Here is an 18529-nt window from a genome sequence, read left to right as displayed (position 1 = left end):
CAAGACTCTGTCTTAAAAAAAAAAAAAAAAGCCCCCAAATCAAACCAAAGCAAAAAATATGACTTTGCCTCATAGGGAGACTTAAATGAGGCATTCAGACGGTGTGCAAATAGGGAGTGTCATTTAGTGTCAGTATTTGTTCCTTCTTAGCCTCACTTTCCCCTGCTTCCATCTCTCTACAGTGCCCTGCATCTCTTGCATATTCTCTCTGATATCTCTCTGCTGTCTTCTCCTCCTCCTCCTCTTCCTCCTCCCCATCTCCTTCTCCTCCCCCTTTCTTCTTCTTCCTTCTTCCTTCTTCTTCTCTCTGCTGTCTTTTTCTTCATCATCATCTTCTTCTTTTTTTTTTTGAGACAGGGTCTCCCTCCGGTCTCCCGGGCAGTAATGCAGTGGTGCAATGATAGCCCATTGCAGCCTCGACCTCCCAGGCTCAAGCAATCCTCCTGCCTCATTTTTTGTAAAGTCAGGTTTCACTCTGTTGCCCAGGCTGGTTTCAAACTCCTGGGTTCAAGCGATCCTCCTGCCTCAGCCTCCCAAAGGGCTGGGATTACAGGTGTGAGCCACTTCGCCTGGTCCTGCTGTCTCTTTCTCTGTCTTGGTTTCTCTGCCTCTCTGGTTTCAGGTCCTCATAGCCTTTACCTTCAAGTCTGTCACCAGGATACAATTTCTCCCACCCTAGCCACCCTAAAGGTGAGGGCAGAACTGTGGGGAAAAGAGAGATCAGACTGTTACTGTGTCTATATAGTAAGAAGTAGACATAAGAGACTCCATTTTGTTCTGTATTTGAGATGCTGTTAATCTGTGACCCTATCCCCAACCTTGTCCTTGCAAGAGACATGTGCTGTGGTGACTCAAGGTTTAACGGATTTGCGGCTGTGCAGGGTGTGCTTTGTTAAAAAAGTGCCTGAAGGCAGCTTGCTGGTTAAAAGTCATCACCATTCTCTTAATCTCAAGTAGCCAGGGACACATACACTGCGGAAGGTCACAGGGACCTCTGCCTAGGAAAGCTAGGTATTGTCCAAGGTTTCTCTCCATGTGATAAGTCTGAAATATGGCCTCGTGGGAAGGGAAAGACCTGATCGTCCCCCAGCCTGACACCCGTGAAGGGTCTGTGCTGAGGAGGACTAGTGTAAGAGGAAAGAAGGCCTCTTGGCAGTTGAGACAGAGAAAAGCATCTGTCTCCTGCCCATCCCTGGGCAATGGAACATCTCGGTGTAAAACCCGATTGTATGTTCTGTTTACTGAGAAAGGAGAAAACTGCCTTAGGGCTGGAGGTGGGATGTACTAGCAGCAATACTGCTCTTTATGCACTAAAAAGGTTTATGGAGATGTTTGCATATGCATATCAAGGCACAGCACTTTTCCTTAAACTTATTCATGTCACAGAGATCTTTATTCATATGTCTTACTGCTGACCTTCTCCTTATGATGATCCTATTATCCTGCCACTTCCCTTTTTCTAAGATGGTAAAGATAATGATCAGTAAATACTGAGGGAACTCAGAGACCAGTGCCGGCGTGGGTCCTCTGTATGCTGAGCGCTGGTTCCCTGGGCCCACTTTTTCTTTCTTTATACTTTGTCTCTGTGTCTCATTTCTTTTCTCAAGTCTCTCGTTCCACCTAAGGAGAAACGCCCACAGGTGTGGAGGGGCAGGCCACCCCTTCACAGAACTAGCCAGTGTCTCCCTCTCTGCAGCCAGCTCCCTTCTCCCCATCCTAAATGACTGTCATCCTCCCTTTAATTCAGCCAAGACTGGTTTGAATCTATTACAGATGTACTAAGAAATGATACAAAAAGCCGAGAAAAGGGCGTGCCATAGAACAAGCTCTGTGGGTACAAAAAGACATGCCCCTTCCACACATCTGCCTCTGCCCTGCAGACCGGGTACAGATTGGAGGGATGGGGGATGGGCATGCGGCAGGCACAGCGGGCAGGGAAGACAGCGTGACTGCCAGAGGGATGGGGGCAGACCATGGATCAAGAAGGAGACGGAGCAACCCACATGGATGGGCCTTATCACCCACAGGGGAATCTGGAAAGGCCGGGGCGCTAGCACGGGGCAGGCACAGCTGGAAAGGCCGCGGCAAATTGCCGGGACCTGAGCTGAGCGGGGTCAGGTCGATGTCCTTGGGCGCACCCAGCGGCTGCAGCGAGAAGCTCTGCAGGATGGCGGTGAGGTACAGAAAGAGCTCCACGCGCGCCAGCGACTCGCCCAGGCACAGACGGCGCCCTGCGAGGGTGGCCGGGTGGGGTGCGGCGGTGAGATATGATGAAGTTAGAGGCTGCAACCCCACATTCCCAGAGGAAAACATAAGAGGAAAGGGAGACAACCGCTGGGGACGTCACAGATTCACCCATCTAAAGATCTGGGAAAGATGCTTTAAACTGGAGTGGAATGAGCTGGGCAGCTTGGGTTCGAATCCCAGCCCTGTCACTACTAGTTCTGTGATCCTGGACAAACCACATTTTCTGGGTATTTAAAATGGGGCTATGGCCGGGCGCGGTGGCTCAAGCCTGTAATCCCAGCACTTTGGGAGGCTGAGACGGGCGGATCACGAGGTCAGGAGATCGAGACCATCCTGGCTAACACGGTGAAACCCCGTCTCTACTAAAAATACAAAAACTAGCTGGGCGAGGTGGCGGGCGCCTGTAGTCTCAGCTACTCGGGAGGCTGAGGCAGGAGAATGGCGTAAACCCGGGAGGCGGAGCTTGCAGTGAGCTGAGATCCGGCCACTGCACTCCAGTCCGGGCGACAGGGCAAGACTCTGCCTCAAAAAAAAAAAAAAAAAAAAAAATGGGGCTATGAAGGATGGGCGCGCTGGCTTAGGCCTGTAGTCCCAGCACTTTCGGAGGCCGAGGGAAGAGGATCTCTTGAGCCCAGAAGTTTGAGAGCAGCCTGGGCAACACAGCAAGATCCCATCTCAAAAAAAAATATATATATATATATTTTAATGTGCAAGGTGGCACATGTATGCAGTCCCAGCTGCATGGGAGGCTGAAGCGAGAGGATCACCTGAGCCCAGGAGATCAAGGCTGCAGTGAGCCATGACTGTACCACTGCCCTCCAGCCTGGATGACAGCAAGACCCTGTCTCAGAAAGAAAAATAAAAGGAGGGATAATAATAGTGCCTCATGAGGCTGCTGTGAATGGTAAACACAGGGAGAGCAGTGAGGTTATAAGTAGCTTACCATGGGCCATGCACTACTCTAAGCGTTAGATCACCATTAGTTCTAACAACTCCAAGAGGTAGGCCTTAGTAGTATCTCCATTTTATAGATGTGGACATTGAGGCACAGAAAAGTGAAGTAACATACCCAAGGCAACACAGCTAGGGGGTGACAGATGGGATGCAAACCCTGCTGGAATCTGGGCTGCAGAGCCAGCACTTGATGCACAGTAGGCAACATGGTAAGTTACCTATTATTATGCCAGTTTTTTTGTTTTTTCTTTTCCTGCCACTGAGTAAAGAGGGAAGTATTTTTCAGCAGGATAAAGAGGAAAGGCAAAAAAAAAAAACCCCAAAAAACAAAAAACAAAACAAAAAAACCCCCTTAGAACCACCTCAACTGCGCCACCCAGTGGAGAGGTAGACAATGACCACTCCCAAGTTCAATTATTATTATTTTTTCTTTTAAACATTTTATGTATTTTTTAGTTTTGGCTAGTCAGTATTTTTTATTGTGGAGAAAGCATCTCGCTCTGTTACCCAGACTGGAGCGCAGTGGCGTGATCATGCTCAGTGTAACCTCAACTTCCTGAGCTCAAGCGATAATCCCACCTCAGCCTCCCAAGTAGCTGGGACTGCAGATGCACGCCACCACACCCAGGTAATTTTAACATTTTCAGTAGACAAAGGGTCTTGCTATGTTGTCCAGGCTGGTCTTGAACTCTTGGCCTCAAGTGATCCTCTCGCCTCAGCCTCCCAAAGTACTGGGATTACAGGCGTGAGCCGATGCACCTGGCCCAAGTTAAATAATTATTATAATTATTTATTTTTTTGAGATGGAGTTTTGCTCTTGTTGCCCAGGATGGAGTGCAATGGCGCAATCTTGGCCCACAGCAACCTCTGCCTCCTGGGTTGAAGTGATTCTCCTGCCTCAGCCTCCAGAGTATCTGGGATTACAGGTATGTGCCACCATTTCCTGGCTAATTTGTTTTTGTTTTTGTTTTGAGATGGAGTCTCGCTTTGTCGCCCAGCCTGGAGTGCAGTGGTGCTATCTCCACTCACTGCAAGCTCCAGCTCCTGAGTTCACGCCATTCTCCTGCCTCACCCTCCTGAGTAGCTGGGACTACAGGCGCCCGCCACCACACCTGGCTAATGTTTTTTGCATTTTTAGTAGAGACAGTGTTTCACCGTGTTAAGCAGGATGGTCTTGATCTTCCGACCTCGTGATCTGCCTGCCTTGGCCTCCCAAAATGCTGAGATTACAGGCGTGCCTTCCTGGTGAATTTTGTATTTTTAGTAGAGGCAGGGTTTCACCATGTTGGTCAGACTAATCTTGAACTCCTGACCTCAGGTGACCTGCCCGTCTAGATCTCCCAAAGTGCTGGGATTATAGGCGTGAGCGACCGCTCCTGGTTGTTAAATTATTATCATTATTGTTTTTTGAGAAAGAGTCTCGCTCTGTCACCCAGGCTGGAGTACAATGGTGCAATCTCGGCTCACTGCAACCTCCACCTCCCGGGTTCAAGCGATTTTCCTGTCTCAGCCTCCGGAGCAGCTGGGACTGCAGGTGCCCGCCACCACACCCAGCTAATTTTTGTATTTTAAGTAGAGATGGGGTTTCACCATATTGGTCAGGCTGGTCTCGAACTCCTGACCTCAGGTGATCCGCCCACCTCAGCCTCCCAAAGTGCTGGGATTACAGGTGTGAGCCACTGTGCCCAGCCCCAAGTTAGATTATTAATTAACCTCCCCACCTCGCTTCACGAGGATTTTAGTCACTACTTGCTTATAGGAGCAGAGTTGAGAGGAGGAATGAATATCTGTATACAGCCAAAGCTGAGAATGGGTGGAAGGACGGAGTGAGAGGATTTGGCAAGTGGAATTAGGATGAGGAATGTAGGCAGAAATTGGGCCAGAAAGACTCTGCTTCCTGCCCTCACCGGCTGAGAAGGGCGTGAAGGCTGGGCTCTTCTTGAAGGACTGATTGGCATCCAAAAATGCTCGGGGCTGAACTCCTGGGGCGTCAGGAACTGGCTGGGGACGTAGTGGACGGTGTTAAGGAGGGTGATGATATCGGTGCCCTGTGTGGGTGAGGAGGTGGAGTTAGCAGTGTAGGAGGGCTGGGAGGCTCCCAAACTAGTTTCCATTGTATTAGGCTGGGTGTCCTGGGGACTTGATAAGGGGTGGGCGGGCGGGGTACAGGACTCAATCAGGGGCCAAGAAAGTGTGGGCAGGGATGTGGGAAACCCCCACCCTTTGTTGGAGCAGATGTGGGGTTTCTGGGAAAAAGGACGGGCCCTGAGAATAGCGTTTAGGCACAGAGGATCCTCAAGATGAAGTTCCAGACCCCAGGGCTTCCAGGGAGGGGTTCTAGGAAGGGGATTTGTCATGGGTCTAGTCCACTGTGATATGAGATGGGGTTCTGGGAAAGGCCCGAGCTTCTGGATTTAAGGGTCTGAGATGTCTGTAGCTAGGGCTTGGGATGCCAGTTGCTAAGGCCTGGGGTGTTGATTGCTAGTGCCTGGGATACTCCTTGCGAGTTGCAAGAGTCTGCGATGCCTCCTCTTAGGTTGTCTGATATCGTTTGCCAGGCCTAGCGCACCTTGGGTATCAGGAAGCCGCAAAAGGCTGTGTCCTGAGTGAGGCGGTGCGGCAAGTTCCTGGGGATGATGTCTGCAAAGCGCTGCACCTGGTGGATCACCGGGTCTGTGTAAGGCATGGTCGAGCGGTCTTCCAGCGCCGCCAGCAGTCGCGCCGTCCCACTGCGAGGTCGATCTCCTGCAAGCGAGTTGGAGGGGGTGGGGGAGGAGGGGTCAAGGATATCAGTGGCGCGACAGGGCAACCAGGCTGGGAAGAGGTGTGTGCTTGTGTGGGGAGGGGTCTAGTCAAAGCCTCCAAGCGCGGGGTGCCACTTGGGGCGCACGTGAGAATTAATTAGAGCTGGCCTGCTGGGTGGCTCATGCCTGTAATCCCAGAATTTGGGAGGCCCCGGCGGACGGATCCCTTGAGCCCAGGAATTTGAGACTGTAGGGAAAAGAAAGAGAGATCAGAATGTTACTGTGTCCATGTAGAAAAGGAAGACATAAGAAGTTCCATTTTGATCTGTACTAAGAAAATTGTTTTGCCTTGAGATGCTGTTAATCTGTAACTTTAGCCCCAACCCTGTGCTCACAGGAACATGTGCTGTATGGAATCAAGGTTTAGGTGATCTAGGGCTGTGCAGGATGTGCCTTGTTAGCAATATGTTTACAGGCAGTATGCTTGGTAAAAGTCATCGCCATTCTCCATTTTCAATTAACCAGGGCCACAATGAACAGTGGAAAGCCACAGGACCTCTGCCCAAGAAAGCCTGGGTCTTGTCCAAGGTTTCCCCTCATTGAGACAGCCTGAGATATAGCCTTGTGGAAAGGGAAAGACCTGACTGTCCCCCAGTCCGACACCCGTAAAGGGTCTGTGCTGAGGAGGATTAGTAAAAGAGGAAGGCCTCTTGTGGTTGAGATAAGAGGAAGGCCTTTGTCTCCTGCATGTCCCTGGGAACGCAATGTCTCAGTGTAAAACCCAATCGTACATTCATTCTATTCCGAGATAGGAGAAAACTGCCCTGTGGCTGGAGGCGAGATTTGCTGGCGGCAATGCTCCTCTGTTACTGTTTGCTACACTGAGACGTTTGGGTGGAGAGAAGCATAAATCTGGCCTACGCACACATCCGGGCACAGTACCTTCCCTTGAACTTATTGGTAACCCAGATTCCTTTGCTCACATGTTTTCCTGCTGACCTTCTCCCCACTATCACCCTGTTCTCCTGCCGCATTCCCTTAGCCGAGATAGTGAAATTGCTGATCAATAAATACTGAGGGAACTCAGAGACTGGGGCCGGTGCGGGTCCTCTGTATGGCACCGGTCCCCTGGGCCCATTGTTCTTTCTCTATACTTTGTCTCTGTGCCTTATTTCTTTTCTCTGTCTCTCATCCCGCCTGATGAAAAATACCCACAGGTGTGGAGGGGCTGGCTCCCTTCATCTGATGCCCAACACGGGTGCCTTTCTCTAAGGTGAGGGTACGCTAAGAACATGAGCATTGAGGACAAGTCGATGAGAGATTCCCGAGTACATCTGTGGTCAGCCTTGCAGTAAGCTTGTGCGCTTGGAGGAACCCAGGGTAACAATGGGACAAACTGAAAGTAAATATGCCTCTTATCTCAGCTTTATTAAAATTCTTTTAAGAAGAGGGGGAATTAGAGCTTCTACAGAAAATCTAATTACACTATTTCAAAGAAGAGAAGATAGCATTTCAATTTCTGATGCCCCTGAAAGCTGTGGAATAGATTCTGAAGAAGAGGCAGGGACAAAATCCCGGAAAGTTCACATTGTAAATATGTAGCAGAGTCTGTAAAGGCTGAGTCAACTCAAAATGTTGACTATAATCAATTACAGGAGGTAATATCCTGAAACATTAAAATTGAGAGGAAAAGATCCAGAACCGTTGGGGCCATCAGTGCTAAAACCACGACGGCCACCTCCTCCGCAGTGGAGTGAATGCTGGGGGAGGGAGCCCGAAACCCTGCTCGCGGCGACTTGACTCACTGCACCCATTATTAAACAACCTGCAGTTCACTACGGTAAAGGAGCAATTCAGACTCACCCCGCAGTGTCCTGTCTGGGTTGAACGGTGGCTGCTCCCTAAGGAAAAGTTGGGGGCGCTACATAAAATAATTAAAAGAACTATTTAAAAAAGGGCATGTTTCACCCACTTTCTCTCCTTAAAATTCTCCAGTGTTTGAAATTCAAAACAAATCCAGCACATGGCGCATGCTGACCGACTTAAGAGCTGTTAATGCCATAGTTCAACCCATGGGGGCTCTCCAACCCGGGTTGCCCTCTCTGGCCATGATCCCCAAAGACTGGTCTTTAATTATAATTGATCTGAGGCTGGGCGTGGTGGCTCACATCCGTAATCCCAGTGCTTTGGGAGGCTGAGGCGGGCAGATAACGAGGTCAGGAGATCTAGATCATTCTGGCTAACACAGTGAAACCCCACCTCTACTAAAAATACAAAAAATTAGCCAGGTGTGGTGGCAGGCACCTGTAGTCCCAGCTACTCGGGAGGCTGAGGCAGGAGAATGGTGTGAACCCGGGAGGCAGAGCTTGCAGTGAGCCGAGATTGTGCCACTGCAGTCCAGCTTGGGCGACAGAGCGAGACTCCATCTCGAAAAAAAAAAAAAAAAAAGATTGATCTGAAGGATTGCTTTTTTACCATTCCTCTGGCAAAACATGATTTTGAAAAATTTGCCTTTACCATACCGGCCATAAATAATGAAGAACCAGCCACCAGATTTCAGTGGAAAGTGTTACCTCAGGGAATGCTTAATAGTCCAACTATTTGTCAGACTTTTGTAGCTCAAGCTCTTCAACCAGTTAGAGACAAGTTTTCAGACTGTTATGTCATTCATTACGTTGATGATATTTTGTGTGCTGCAGAAACGAGAGACAAATTAATTTACTATTACACATTTCTGCAGACAGAGGTTGCCAATGCAGAACTGACAATAGCATCTGATAAGATTCAAGCCTCTACTCCTTTCCATTACTTGGGAATGCAGGTAGAGGAAAAGAAAATTAAACCACCAAAAATATAAATAAGGAAAGACACATTAAAAACATTAAATGACTTCAAAAGTTGCTAGGAGATATTAATTGGATTTGGCCAACTCTAGGCATCCCTACTTATGCCATGTCAAATTTGTTCTCTATCTTAAGAGAGGACCCGGAATTAAACAGTAAAAGAACATTAACTCCAGAGGCAACTAAAGAAATTAAATTAGTTGAAGAAAAAATTCAATCAGCACAAGTAAATCCCTTGGCCCCACTCCAACTTTTGATTTTTGCTACTGCACATTCTCCAACAGGCATCATTGTTCAAAATACTGATCCTGTGGAGTGGTTGTTCCTTCCTCACAGTACAATTAAGACTTTTACATTGTACTTGGATCAAATGGCTACATTAATTGGTCAGGCAAGATTACAAATAATAAAATTGTGTGCAAGTGACCCAGACAAAATCATCGTTCCTTTAAACAAGGAACAGGTTAGACAAGCCTTTATCAATTCTGGTGCTTGGCAGATTGGTACTGATTTTGTGGGAATTATTGACAATCAATACCCAAAGCCAAAAATCTTCCAGTTTTTAAAATTGACTACTTGGATTTTACCTAAAATTGCCAAATGTAAACCTTTAGAAAATGCTCTGACGGTGTTTACTGATGGCCCCTCGAGGCCAATTGTATCATAATTGTACGGGCCAGACTCACTCATATTCAAGGCCCCATCCATTTGCCCATTAATCCGGCCTATGATAGTGATTTAACTGAAACACTGGACCAGATTTATAGAAGGTTAGAATCACCCTATCCATGGAAATGGGGTGAAAAGGGAATTTCATCACCTCGACCAAAGTTAGTTAGTCCTGTGACTGGTCCTGAACATCCAGAATTATGGAAGTTTACTGTGGCCTTGCACCACATTAGAATTTGGTCTGGAAATCAAGCCACAGGAACAAGAGATTGTAAGCCATATTATACTATCAACCTAAATTCCAGTCTGACTTTGCAAAGAAATTTCTTTGCAAAGTTGTGTAAAACCCCCTTATATGCTAGTTGTAGGAAACACAGTTATCAAACCAGATTCCCAAACTATAACCTGCGAAAGTTGTAGATTTTTTTACTTGCATTGATTCAAGTTTTAATTGGCAGCACCATATTCTACTAGTGAGAGCAAGAGAGGGCGTGTGGATCCCCATGTCCATGGACCAACCATCAGCGGCCTCGCCATTCATCCATATTTTAATGGAAGTATTAAAAGGAATTCTAACTAGATCCAAAAGATTCACTTTTACTTTGATTGCAGTGATTATGGGCCTTATTGCAGTCACAGCTATTGCTCCGGCTGCTGGAATCGTTTTACAATCCTCTGTTCAAACTGCAAAATATGTCCATGATTGGCAAAAGAATTTCTCAAAATTGTGAAAATCTCAGACCCAAATAGATCAAAAATCGGCAAACCAAATTAATGATCTTAGACAAACTGTCATTTGGATGAGAGATAGGCTCATGAGCTTGGAACATCATTTTCAGTTACAGTGTGACTGGAATATGTCAGATTTTTGTATTACACCCCAAGCTTATAATGAGTCTGAGCATTACTGGGACATGGTTAGACACCACCTACAAGGAAGAGAAGATCATCTTACTTTAGACTTTTTAAAATTAACACATTTTTGAGGCATCAAAAGCCCATTTAAATGTGGTGCCAGGAACTGAGGCAATCGTGAACGCTGCTGATGGCCTCGCAAATCTTAACCCGGTCAGTTGGGTTAAAATCATTAGAAGTTCCACTATTGTAAATTTCATATTAATCCTTGTATGCCTGTTCTGTCTATTGTTCGTCTACAGGTGTATCCAGCAGCTCTGAAGAGACAGTGACCAGTGAGAATGGGCCATAATGAGGATGGCAGTTTTGTCAAAAAGAAAAGGGGGATATGTAGGGAAAAGAAAGAGAGATCAGACTGTTACTGTGTCCATGTAGAAAAGGAAGACATAAGAAATTCCATTTTGATCTGTACTAAGAAAATTGTTTTGCCTTGAGATGCTGTTAATCTGTAACTTTAGCCCCAACCCTGTGCTCACAGAAACATGTGCTGTATGGAATCAAGGTTTAAGGGATCTAGGGCTGTGCAGGATGTGCCTTGTTAACAATATGTTTACAGGCGGTATGCTTGGTAAAAGTCATCGACATTCTCCATCCTCGATTAACCAGGGGCACAATGCACTGCGGGAAGCCGCAGGGACCTCTGCCCAAGAAAGCCTGGGTATTGTCCAAGGTTTCCCCCCACTAAGATAGCCTGAAATATGGCCTCGTGGGAAGGGAAAGACCTGACCGTCCCCCAGCCTGACACACATGAAGGGTCTGTGCTGAGGAGGAGTAGTAAAAGAGGAAGGCCTCTGACTCCTGCATGTCCCTGGGAACAGAATGTCTCGGTGTAAAACCTGATCGTGCATTCATTCTATTCTGAGATAGGAGAAAACTGCCTGTGGCTGGAGGCGAGATATGCTGGTGGCAATGCTGCTCAGTTTCTCTTTGCTACACTGAGACGTTTGGGTGGAGAGAAGCATAAACCTGGCTTACACACACATCCGGGCACAGTACCTTCCCTTGAACTTATATGTAACCCAGATTCCTTTGCTCACATGTTTTCCTGCTGACCTTGTCCGCACTATCACCCTGTTCTCTTGCCACATTCCCTTAGCCGAGATAGTGAAAATAGTAATCAATAAATACCGAGGGAACTCAGAGACTGGGGCTGGTGCGGGTCCTCTGTATGCTGAGTGCCAGTCCCCTGGGCCCACTGTTCTTTCTCTATACTTTGTCTCTGTGCCTTATTTCTTTTCTCCACCTCTCATCCCACCTGATGCGAAATACCCACAGGTGTGGAGGGGCTGGCCCCTGTCAGAGACAAGCCTGGGCAACATGGTGAAACCCGTTTCTAAAACAAAATAGAAAAATTAGCTGGGCATGGTGGCGCACACCTACGGTCCCAGCTACTTGGGAGGCGGAGGCTGGAGAATCGCTTGAACCTGGGAGGCAGAGGTTGCAGCCAGCCGGGATCGGGCCACTGCACTCCAGCCTGGGCAACAGAGCGAGACTCTGTCATAAAAAAAAAGAGCGGGGGGAAAAAAGAATTAGCCAGGGCCTGGGAGGAAGTGCGTCAGTGAGGGCAAAAGGTTGGCTTGTGCAAGGGCCTGGGCATTGGCTTGTGTGGGCGGGGCTTCAGGGAGGCCTGGAATCCAGGACCTGATGGGATTTCAGGAGCAGTTTTGGGACTCTACTGGCTGGACAGTGGATCAAGTGGGTGAACTGTGCAGGAGGGCTGGAGATCAGGGGCAGAGCAGGGGATATACTCAGAGGTGGAGCTTGGGGAGGTGGAATAGCAGACAGAGCTGTGTGTGTGGGCCAGGCTGTGTGGGAGAGGTAGGGTTCCCTGGCAGGTGTGTGGCTGGGGCTCTGGGGCAGGGCTCTGGGAGAACTGTTAGCTGGGCTCTGAAGCCGGAGGTGGACGTATGCAGTGGTGGACACAGTCAGAACAAGGCGAGACTAAGCTGGTGGAGGTGGGGAGCAGTGGCTGACACCTGTAACCCCAGCACTTTGGGAGGCCGAGGTGAGAGGATTGCTTGAGCCCAGGAGTTGGAGACCTGCCAGGGCAACACAGCTAGACCCTGTCTGTACAAAAAATAAAAAGTTAGCTGAGTGTATTGAGTGTGGTGGTGCACGCCTGTACTCCCAGCTATTGATAAGGCTGAGGTGGGAAGATCACTTGAGCCCAAGGGGCTGCAGTGAGCTGTGATTGCACCATTGTACTCCAGCCTGGGCGACAGAGTGAGTCTGTCTCAAAAACAAACAAAAAATTAAGCAGAGCTGGGTGCAATGGCTGACGCCTGTAATCCCAGCACTTTGGGAGGCTGAGGCGAGTGGATCACTTGAGGCCAGGAGTTCGAGACCAGCCTGGCCAACTTGGTGAAACCCTGTCTCTACTAAACATACACAAATTAGCTGGACGTGGTGGTGTGCACCTGTAATCCCAGCTACTTGGGAGGCTGAGGCAGGAGAACCCCTTGAACTCGGGAGGCAGAGGTTGCAGTGAGCCGACCGAGATCACACCACTGCACTCCAGCCTGGGTGACAGAGCAAGACTCCGTCTCCAAAAAACCAAACAAAAACAAAAAAACCAACAACTAAGCGGGTGGGATCTGGGTTGGGATTCGGGCAGGCTGTGTGGACCTCATGGTCTGTGTGGGTGGGATCGGTCTCCATGTGGGTTTGTGGGTTTGGCTGTGGACCCCTTTGGGTTAGCAGGAGGCTATCTAAGACCTGGGAGGCGGGGCTGTGGCTCCCTGCTCTGGGGCGAGGCTGGAACACATGGGCACCTCCGCACTGCTGTGTGAGTGGGCCTCACCTTGAACTTTCGGGTACTTCATGAGTGCCAGGAAGGCTTGGCGCAGCGTGGTGCCCACAGGCTCGGTGCCGCCAAAGAGCAGGTTATGTGTGGTCATCAGCAGGGTATCCATGTGGAAGTGGCTCAGCGGGTCCTCCTCCTGCCAGGGTGGAGGGGTGGGGACGTGAGCCAGGGATGGAGACCCCTTCCCTCTAGACCAGTAGGACGGCTGCTGGGGACCATTCAGTCCCAGCTGGGTTTAACTTTCTTTCCCTAGGAGAGCTGGGGAACGCAGAAGGGCAGGGCTGGGAAAATCTCAGCTGCAGGGCCTACAATTAACCTCTTGGATAGAGCTTGAATGAATTCTGGTGTTTTTTTTTTTTAATACATTTTATGTATGTATGTATGTATGTATGTATTGTAGAGACTGAGTCTTACTATATTGTCCAGGCTGGTCTCGAACTCCTGGACTCATGCGATCCTCCTGCCTCGGCTGCTGGGATTATAAGCGTGAACAACTGCGCCCCCCGCGCCCTCCCCCGCCCCGCCCCACCGCCTTTGATGACTTCTTAATGAGCTGTAATTGGAAGTGGCTGCTAGTGGCTCCTGGCTCCAGCCAGCTGGGCCAGATGCTTCAGCTTCTCCAGGGAGAAGGTCCCCCAACCCTGCCCCATCTGGGGTCCCTGTGGGTTTGAGGCAGGGGCAGCAGGAGAATTTCAGGTCAGACTAGAGGTGGGATTTCCAGGTAGAGATTACCTCTGCCACCTTGGTGAGGAAGCAGTCGATGAAGTCCCGGGGAGATCTGGGGTCTAGAGAGGCCTGGTGGTCGTGGACACTGTGGGCGATTCTCAGGCACTTGAAGTTCTGGAAGATGCGTTGGTGCGGCCCGGGCACCCAGTCCAGGAGGCTCGGGAAGATGTTGTACAACTGGGGACCAGACAGAGTGGGAGGGTTTTGGAGGAGGATGAAGGGTGTTCAGGGGCGAACGGGTTCTCTGTGGATTAGGTAGGCAGGGACCAGGTCTCGAAAGGTTGCCAGGTTCTGGAGAGGCTGGGGTTGGGGTTAGGGCTGAGTACGAGTGGGAAGGAGGGAATGGGGGCCATAAATGCTCAGCAGAGGGGAGTGAGCGTGGCTGTGTAACTCTGGGTGGGGTCAGATGGGAGGGGGCGGGCCCTGGGAGGGCCATGCGCAGCCCTTTCCCCGCCCACCGTTTCCTCTCCATTCCTAGGTCCTGCGGACCCCACACCCCGTCCCTGCTGGACTCAGTTGGCTGGCCTCGCCCCAGGGGCCGCTCATGATTTGGAAGTTGTCATTGATAAGGCGGATAATGGTGAGCAGACGCTCATCATCGTAGTGGAAGCAGCTGCCGAAGAGCACGGAACAGATAATGTTGGACACTGAGCGACTCAGCACAAACGTGGGGTCAAAGGGCTCGCCTGAGGGTGGGGAATGGAAGGGATCAGGAAGACGCGATGTGCAGCACACCGGACCTCATGCAGCAACGCCATTAATTTGCACAACATCCGACTCAACCATGGCAACGTGTCTTGCGGTGCAGAACACAGGCACATGGTCACAACATGCTGCTTAACAACACCCCAAAAGCATCGGTCAGTGCCACAGACAGCACAGAACCCACAACTTCCTGCAGCACATCGACAGCAACAATACCAACCACAGAACCGGCTATTCTTGGCAACACAACACACAGCAGGCAACATAGCACAAGGCAGTCATCAGGCATCACGGAACACAACAACACAGGGCAACAGAACACCCAGCAAATACGATCACAGTAGATGCCAACACAGGACACTCCGTGACCTAACAGCCAGCCCGGAAACATCCCAAGACATGGTAACCACACACCAACACATAATGCCAGCATACAGCTCCATAATCCTGCCACACAACACACACTAGTACACAGCAACCCAGCAGACAGCACCCAACACACGATGTGACATCACAACACATACAATCAAAGCAGCAGAACAAAGGACACACTATGCAGCAACGCAACAACGTTGGCAGCCAGCAGATGACACAACGCAAAACCACATGCAGCGCCTGACAACTCTACGATCTCACCCAGAAATATCTCAACACAACAACTAGCATCTGGCTGTCCAACAGCTGAACAGACCATAGTACATTTCTATGGTCTGTTCAGACCATAGAACAGACCAACACATTTCTTTCTTTTTTTTTGAGAAGAAATCTCGCTGCGTCGCCCATGCTGGAGTGCGGTGGCACGATCTCGGTTCACTGCAACCTCTGCCTCCCGGGTTCAAGCAATTCTCCTGCCTCAGCCCCACAAGGAGCTCAGATCACACCCAGCTATTGTTCTTTTTTTTTTTTTTTTTTGTATTTTTAGTAGAGATGGGGTTTCAACATGTTGTCGAGGCTAGTCTCGAACTCCTGACCTCAAGTGATCCGCCCTCCTCGGCTTCCCACAGTGCTAAGATTACACACATGAGCCACTGTGCCAGACCCAGTTTTTGTATTTTTTGTAGAGACAGGGTTTCACCATGTTGCTCAGGCTGGTTTTGAATTCCCGAGCTCAAGTGATCCACCCCCTTGGCCTCCCAAAGTGCTAGGATTACAGGCGTGAGCCACCATGCCTGGCCGAAACAACACATTTCAACACAGCACCCAGGACACAATAGCACAGCCCAGAAAACCAGATCTGGAGTTAGATGGATGCGGTTTGAATCCTCATTGGTCTCTTAGTCTTGGTGTGACTTGGCAAACTGACTTCCTTTCTCTGAGCCTCAGTTTTCTCATCTGTAAAATGGGTCTGATGGCACTTCTCTCGTCATGGGGCTGCTATAAGGAGTCAGTGAGTGTTTGACTGGGTGTCAGTGAAGGGCCTGACCTAGTGCGAGGCTGTTACAGATCATGATGTCGTGGCAGGCTGTGATGGCCCCAAAGATGTCCATGTCCTTATCCTTACAACCTGTGAATTCATTCCTTTACATGGTAAAAAGGATTTTGCAGGTGGGATTAAGTTGAGGATTTTGAGAGGAGAAGTTTACTCTAGACTCTCTGGCTAGGCCTAATGTAATCACAGCGATCCTTTTTAGAGGGAGGCGGGAGGGACTGAGTAAGTAAAGGTAATGTAGGCTGGGTGCGGTGGCTCACACCTGTAATCCCAGAATATATTGGGAGGCTGAGGTAGGAGGATTGCTTGAGCCCAGGAGTTTGAGACTAGCCTGGGCAACATAGCAAGACTTCTTCTCTACAAAAAATTAAAAAGAAGGAGCTGAATGTGGTGGCACATGCCTGTATTCCCAGCTACTTGGGAAGCTAAGGTGGGAGAATCAGTTGAGCTCAGGAGGTTGAGGCTGCAGTGAGCCAAGACCATGCCACTGCACTGCAGCCTGGGTGCCAGAGTGAGATCCTGGCAAAAAAGTAAAAGAAAAAAAAAAAAAAAAAAAGAAGAAGAAGAAAGAAAGGAAGGGAGGGAGGGAAAAGAAAAGGTGATGGGTGATGTGGTGATAGAAGGACAGAGAGATTGAAAATGCTATTTTTTTGGCTTTGCAGATGGAGGAAGGGGCCACAAGCCCAGTGATACAGGCAGCCTCTAGAAACTAGAGAAGGTGCAGAAATGAATTCTCCCCTGGCCAAGTGCGGTGGCTCACGCCTGTAATCCTAGCACTTTGGGGAGCCAAGGTGGGTGGATTACCTGAGGTCAGAGGTTCAAGGTCAGCCTGGCCAACATGGTGAAACCCCGTCTCTACTAAAAATACAAAAATTAGCCAGGCGTGGTGGTGGGCACCTGTAATTCCAGCTACTAGGGAGGCTGAGACAGGAGAATGGCTTGAATCCCTGGGAGGTGGAGGTTGTAGTGAGCTGAGATCACACCACTGCACTCTAGCCTGGGCAACAAGAGCGAGACTCTCTCTAAAAAAAAAATGCTGTGACTCGCACCTGTAATCCCAGCACGTTGAGGGGTCGAGGCGGGCAGATCATGAGATCAGGAGATCGAGACCATCATGGCTAACACAGCGAAACCCTGTCTCTACTAAAAGTACAAAAAAAAAAAAAAAAAAAATTAGCCGGGCATGGTGGCAGGCACCTGTAGTCCCAGCTACTCAGGAAGGTGAGGCCGGAGAACGGCGTGAACCTGGGAGGCGGAGCTTGCAGTGAACCAAGATTGCGCCATAGCACTCCAGCCTGGGCAACTGTGTGAGACTCCATCTAGAAAAACAAAACAAACAAACAAAAAGAAATGAATTATCCCCTCAAGATTCTAAAAAGAAAGCAGCCCTACTGACCCACTTTAGAATTTGGACCTCTAGAACTATGACAGACTAAATTTGCATTGTTTTAAGCTGCTAAATTTGCAGTAATCTGTTACAACAGCAATAAGAAACTAATACAGGCAGTTATTATTATTTCACCTATATCATGTCATTTAATCCCTTCAGTATCACTTGCCACATTATTATTATTATTTTTTTTTTTTTTTTAAGAGACAGGGCCTTGCTCTGTCACCCAGGCTGGAGTGTTGTGGCGTGATCATAGCCTCTGTAGCCTCCAACTCCTGGGCTCAGACGATCCTCCTGCCTCAGCCTCCCAAGCAGCTGGGACTACAGGTGCATGCCACCACACCTGACCAATCTTTTTTTTTGTTTGTTTTTCGGGATGGAGTCTTGCTGTGTCTCCAGGCTGGAGTGCAGTGGCATGATCTCGGCTCACTGCAACCTCCACCTCCAGTGTTCAAGTGATTCTCCTGCCTCCTCCTCCCAAGTAGTTGGGACTACAGGTGCCCACCATCATGCCCAGCTAATTTTTGTATTTGTAGTAGAGACGGGGTTTCACCATGTTGGCCAGGATGGTCTTGATCTCTTGACCTCGTGATCCACCTGCCTTGGTCTCCCAAAGTGCTAGGATTACAGGCATGAGCCACCGTGCCTGGCCGTACACCAGGCTAATCTGGTTTTTGTGGCCGGGCGTGGTGGCTCACGCCTGTAATCCCAGCATTTTGGGAGGCCGAGGCGGGTGGATCACGAAGTCAGGAGATCGAGACCATCCTGGCTAACACAGTGAAACCCTGTCTCTATTAAAAATACAAAAAATTAGCCGGGCGTGGTGGCGGGCGCTTGTAGTCCCAGCTACATAGGAGGCTGAGGCAGGAGAATGGCGTGAACCCAGGAGGTGGAGCTTGCAGTGAGCCGAGATCGTGCCACTGCACTCCAGTCTGGGAGACACAGCGAGACTCCGTCTCAAAAAAAAAAAGTTTTTGTAAAAAATTAACCAGGCGTGGTGGCATACACCTGTAATCCCAGCTACTCAGGAGGCTGAGGCAGGAGAATCGCTTGAACCTGGGGAGCGGAAGTTGCAGTGAGCCTAGCCGGTGCCACTGCACTCCA

At 49.3% G+C, this 18529-nt stretch overlaps 1 protein-coding gene across 1 annotated transcript in view; it reads right to left on the bottom strand.

Annotated features, from left to right (window-relative positions):
• Positions 1–1742: 1742 nt before the first annotated feature.
• The window catches only part of LOC111553996 (cytochrome P450 2F5-like), a 22306-nt gene continuing 5519 nt past the window's right edge, over positions 1743–18529 (bottom strand). The window contains 10 exon segments of the mRNA XM_026447692.2: positions 1743–2231; positions 5109–5162; positions 5165–5249; positions 5771–5946; positions 12049–12076; positions 12896–13012; positions 13014–13067; positions 13069–13311; positions 13908–14078; positions 14427–14587. Of these exon segments, the coding sequence (XP_026303477.2) occupies positions 1768–2231; positions 5109–5162; positions 5165–5249; positions 5771–5946; positions 12049–12076; positions 12896–13012; positions 13014–13067; positions 13069–13311; positions 13908–14078; positions 14427–14587 (1553 nt within the window). The 3' untranslated portion in view covers positions 1743–1767.

This window comes from Piliocolobus tephrosceles, chromosome 21 (genome assembly GCF_002776525.5).
Source record: "Piliocolobus tephrosceles isolate RC106 chromosome 21, ASM277652v3, whole genome shotgun sequence".
Classification (NCBI taxonomy): Eukaryota; Metazoa; Chordata; class Mammalia; order Primates; family Cercopithecidae; genus Piliocolobus; species Piliocolobus tephrosceles.
The sequence above is the reverse complement of the archived record's forward strand: the minus strand, read 5'-3'. Positions and strand labels throughout refer to the sequence as shown.